Raw genomic sequence first — 5,044 nt, forward strand, 5'->3', positions numbered from 1 at the left:
ACACTTCACGATCCCTTCCTTGACCAGGTAGCAGGCAGCAGCTAGCACAGTGGACACCTCGGCATTAGAACTCCGTTTCGAGACGCGCCCTCACTGCAGCACTGTTTCGGCCACTAGTGAGCGGTCGCCATCTTGCCTCGTTCTCTTACGACTGTACCCTTTGGGAACCAAAGTGTTCATTAAATGCGCCACATGCAAGGCATGCAAACAGGGTGTAAACAAGACTGAATATCATAGCCCCTTTAAGAACAAGCCTATCAAAATAGATAAGAAACTGACATGCCGAACAGAATTTGCTGTATACGTGCTGGAGTGCCCTTGTGGTTTAAAATATGTGGGGAGCATAAAACCCCAATGGCACAAAAGGATACTTCAGCACTTACGTGCAATCAAAAATGGTGACGATTTGTACCCAGTGGCTCGACATTTTGAGGCTATGCATGCCAAGAATCCAGATGAGCTAAGATACTATGTGGTGGATTGTATTCCCCGTTAAGACGAGGAGGAGATAGATATGCAAAGCTGAGACGGTTAGAAACAAAGTATATACTTGAGATGGACACAAAAAGTCCTAATGGATTGAACTCCACCGAAGATTTTTTTACGTTTTAATGATAATATTCTGTTTCTAAATGTAAATATATTCGATTGTTTGTCATCAATGAATTTATATTTGCTGTTCGCTCAATATGAAATATAGTTTTTATTCACTATTTTTTACAAATTTTTAGGGTTGGTACACATAATACAATAACACTTTGCACTTTATCTTGGATAATTCCTGCATTGCCCACTGGGGCTTTATTAAGTACGTGGTCCTGCCACTGATGTGTTTGATGCTGCTATTTTCTGATGCGTGAAAATATGGTGCTTCTAAAATATGTTGTGATTTTGCCAATTCGGAACTTCTTCTACAGATTTTATTTAATCGTGTTTATAATTTTAGATTTTCCCTTTTATGACTTTTAAATCACACCTAGTTTGATCTTAAATATTTATTATAAATATTTATTGATGTATTTGCACAAAGCATTAGCAGACATTTGCACACTTAACATATCGTATTTTACAGGTATAATTGAGATGTGGCAGGCATTCAGTCTGTTGTCCATGTTTATTGCACAAACATTGCACTGTCACTTTAAATAATGTGAGCTTCCCCATGTAACTTGTCATGTGATCATATATATCCAATTGCAAGAGCCAAAACATTGGAAAACCTCACGTTGCATGTTTAAAAGACTTCTTTAATGACACCATGCTGAAACCAAACACGGCAGCTTCCGTAATTAAAATGTTCAAATACCTCGTTGCGCCAGACGCGTTTCTGGAAAGATTTCCCTTTCTCAATGGCTTGGTACTCAGGGAACACAGAGGGCAAGGTTTGCGCTGCACTTCCTGCTTGTTTTTTCAATCTTTGCCGCAGTGGGCGTGGCTTGAGTGCATTATGGTAGTTGGAGTACAATGTTTGTCAACCTTTCGTAGGTGCCTCCTGTAACGTTCCTCAGTAAGTATACCTTTAGTAGAATCCTCGGTAACATTCGTGCAGGTATTCAGCCTTCTGCAGCAGTGTCCAAATGTCTCACGCAACTCCGTAGGCGCCACTGACTTTCATCGGCGCCCTGGACTTCTGTAGCAGTGTCCAAATGTCACATGAAAATAACCACAACTGGTGGACAATATTGGACAAAATGCATAACCTCACCAGACTGGAGACAAGGAGGTGTAAGAAGGCAAAAATAAATGCTTTCTTTATTCTCCCAGGATCCAGATCAACATCTCCACCAATATCAGAATAGCTCCAAAACTCCTGTAATTCAGAAGGAAGCTAATGCTACTTCACATCATGGAGCTCTACCTCCCATACAATAGGACTCAGCTAGTCACTGTATCACTGTAAACAATTCAAATGGAACACTTGGGTCCCCACCTGTTGCGTTGTGCTCTATTGCTTTCCATCTAGGTCCATGCTATACCAGTAGTGCTGCATACTTATATGCATACAATATTATGAACAAAAGAGCAGAGTCAAATACAACATAACACAGTATAAACAAATGGAGATGGAGGCATGAAGAAACGTTAGAATTCCTCTAGGAAATAGCCATATTACTCTAAATAAGAAAGAATGAACTCTAGAAAGAATAATTGTGGCAGGCAAAAATGAAAGATATGGGAGCTATTGCAAAACAGTGGGCTGAATGAAAAATAGTTTTCTAAGCCCCAGACATGAATGAAATGAATGGAAATAAATGTTACATTTGGTACCAGATGAAAATGCTTTACAAGTAGTCCAAATATGCTACATTTCAGAAGCTCTATGATTTGGAATTCTAAGCTAATAGCTGATCCACTGACTTACTGAAGAAATGGGTTTGTTTTGAAGCTTGGAAGATCTTTCAATCGCTCCACTTCAGATGTAACACTTCTTCCATTCCGGCACAAACAAAAAGGTTTAGGGTTTGATTACCAGTTTGGCGAACCTGTGGTGGAGGGGCAGTGGATGTTGTAGACCGCCGCACCAATGGTCCAACTGCCGTATTACGAGTACGGCTGTCGGAATGTGAGATGACAGCCACAACTACCAGGGATCCTCGAAGGTGGTCCTAAGGCTGTAATATGCTTGAAGGGCTGCTGCGGCCCTGCAAAGCATATTACAAGTTGTTCTCACTGCCACGATTTCATGGAGGTATTCACACCATGAAATTATGGTGGTTGGGAAACAAAGGGGGAATGACAGGGTCCCCTATTGCCTCAGGGCCCTTGGGTGCAAGCATGGGTCCCCCCTGTGTGCATTGTCCCCCTTTCCTGCACGGCATGGGCACAACAGTCCCTGCCATGCAGGAAAGGTCTTTGGCGTTCCCATAGCAGTGCCTTTTTCAAAGGCACTGCTGTGGGATTGCCAAAGGACCGCCCAGCAGACCAGGAGAAAACTCCTAATCTGCAAGGTGACCAGTGGTCGAGGTTGGCAGTGTGGTAGAGGGGCGGTGGTGTGCTGCCCCACTCCCACACCACCAAACTCGTAGACCGCCACACCAGAGGTCCGACTACCACACTCATAATGCTGTGAGGGAGTCATCGCAACCATCGTGGATCCGTGATCCCCAGCGGCGGTGCTGCCCTCCTGAGGTTGCTTGATAAGGCCACAGCAGCCCGGCCTAGCATGTTTTGAGTTTTCCTCACCACCAGTATTTTATGTTGGTGTTCATGCTAATAAATTCTTGCTGTGAGGAAACAAAGGGTACCCTACCAGACCCCTTGTTGCCTCTGGGCCCTTTGGTGCATTCAAGGGGGCACACTGTGTGCCCTCCATGTGAATGCACCCCCTTTCCTGCACTATACAGTCCATGTTATGCAGGAAAGGGTTTTGGCGTTCCCATTTGCTGTCATTTTATTCAAATGCACCACCAGGGGAATGCCAAAGCACTGCCCGTCAGACCAGAAACAGACTCCTAATCTGGCGGGTGGGCAGCAGTCAAGTTTGGCAGTGCGGGAGTGGGGCGGTGGCATGCTGCACCGCTCACACACCGCCAAGCTCGTAATCAGGCCCTTAGTTTTTCCAAGAAACTTTAAATCGGACTCTGTGTATTTCTCAGGCATCTCATTAAATTGATTGCTACAAATGTGGAGTTCTTTATGTGCTAAAAGAATAACATTCCATGTACTCATGTGAGAATTGCATTGTTTTCATTGCAGGCATAAACAACATTTCATAGTTCATCAGGATGCTTGTGAATGACACTGGATTCACACCGTCAATATTTATCCTGGATGGCATTCCTGGCCTGGAGGAGTACCACATGGGTTTTGCTGCCCCATTGACAGCCATCTATATTATCACGATTCTGGGAAACTGCACACTTCTGTTAGTTGTGAAATCAGTGATGAGCCTTCAAAAACCCATGTTCCTATTAATTGCCTTGCTCTCCTCTTCTGATTTGTTTTTGTCATCTTCCATCCTTCCAAAAATGCTCTTAACCTTCTGGTTCAATGACAGAGAAATCAGTTTCATTGGCTGCTTCATTCAGTTGTTTTTCGTGCATGCTTTTGCAGGAGTGGAGTCTGGAATCCTCACAGCCATGGCAGTCGACCGCTACGTCGCAGTGTGCAACCCTCTGAGATACTCCACCATCATAACTAATTCACTGGTTGCAAAAACAGGCATAGGTTCCGTGGTAAGGTCAGTGATTATTGTTGTTCCACTGACGACCCTTGCAGCAAGACTGCCATTTTGTAGCAGATACATACCGCATTCATTTTGCGAACACATAGCTGTGGTAAAGCTGTCATGCGTCGACATCACTTTCAACAGTACGTATGGTGCAGCTATCACCCTTGCGGTTGGAGCAATAGACCTTCCCACAATAGCAGTATCTTATATTCTGATACTCAAGGCCATACTGCGGCTTCCACGCAAAGACCGATTCAAGGCCTTCAACACTTGCGTTGCCCATGTCTGTGTGATGTCCCTGTTCTACATCCCCATTCTGTTCTCCCTAAGCCTGCACAGATCCCACACTAGTATTCCACTTTATATTCACATCCTTGTGGTTAGTGCTTACCTGCTCCTCCCACCCGTAGCAAATCCTTTAATTTATGGGGTGAAAACAGCAGAGATCCGGCATGGTGTGAGGCAAATGATCCACAAGGGAAAGGCCAGATTCTTACTTTGCAGCTACTAAAAGTGGTCACCTGAAGTCCTGAAGAAGGCCACAACTTACATATGATTACCAACACATGTGTCTCCAATCTGTCTATGACTTTTCTTTACGGCCATTTGTTGTTGTTTATGCTAGTGATGCAAACATGTTAATCATAATCTATGTATCTTAGTAACACTGGAATCATTAGCGCATGTATGTTATGCGTTTAGACTGTCACTTTTTTCAACAGGTAGATTTATTGAGCTAAATAGTTTCTCAATGCAAAATAAATTGCTGCAGAGTGTTTGCACACATTTCATACATAAATGCTGGATAAGCTAATGAGGTCATTAAATTGAAATTGAAACAGCAGTTAATAACATGCAGCATTGGATAAAACA

At 43.5% G+C, this 5,044-nt stretch overlaps 1 protein-coding gene across 1 annotated transcript; it reads left to right on the top strand.

Annotated features, from left to right (window-relative positions):
* Positions 1 to 3,725: 3,725 nt before the first annotated feature.
* Positions 3,726 to 4,682, top strand: LOC144774031 (olfactory receptor 52N2-like). The gene has a single exon (XM_078659066.1). It carries the CDS (start codon positions 3,726 to 3,728, stop codon positions 4,680 to 4,682), a length of 957 nt encoding a protein of 318 aa, XP_078515192.1.
* The last annotated feature ends 362 nt before the right edge of the window (positions 4,683 to 5,044 follow it).

The sequence above is a fragment of the Lissotriton helveticus genome, chromosome 8 (genome assembly GCF_964261635.1).
Source record: "Lissotriton helveticus chromosome 8, aLisHel1.1, whole genome shotgun sequence".
In the NCBI taxonomy this organism is placed as follows: Eukaryota; Metazoa; Chordata; class Amphibia; order Caudata; family Salamandridae; genus Lissotriton; species Lissotriton helveticus.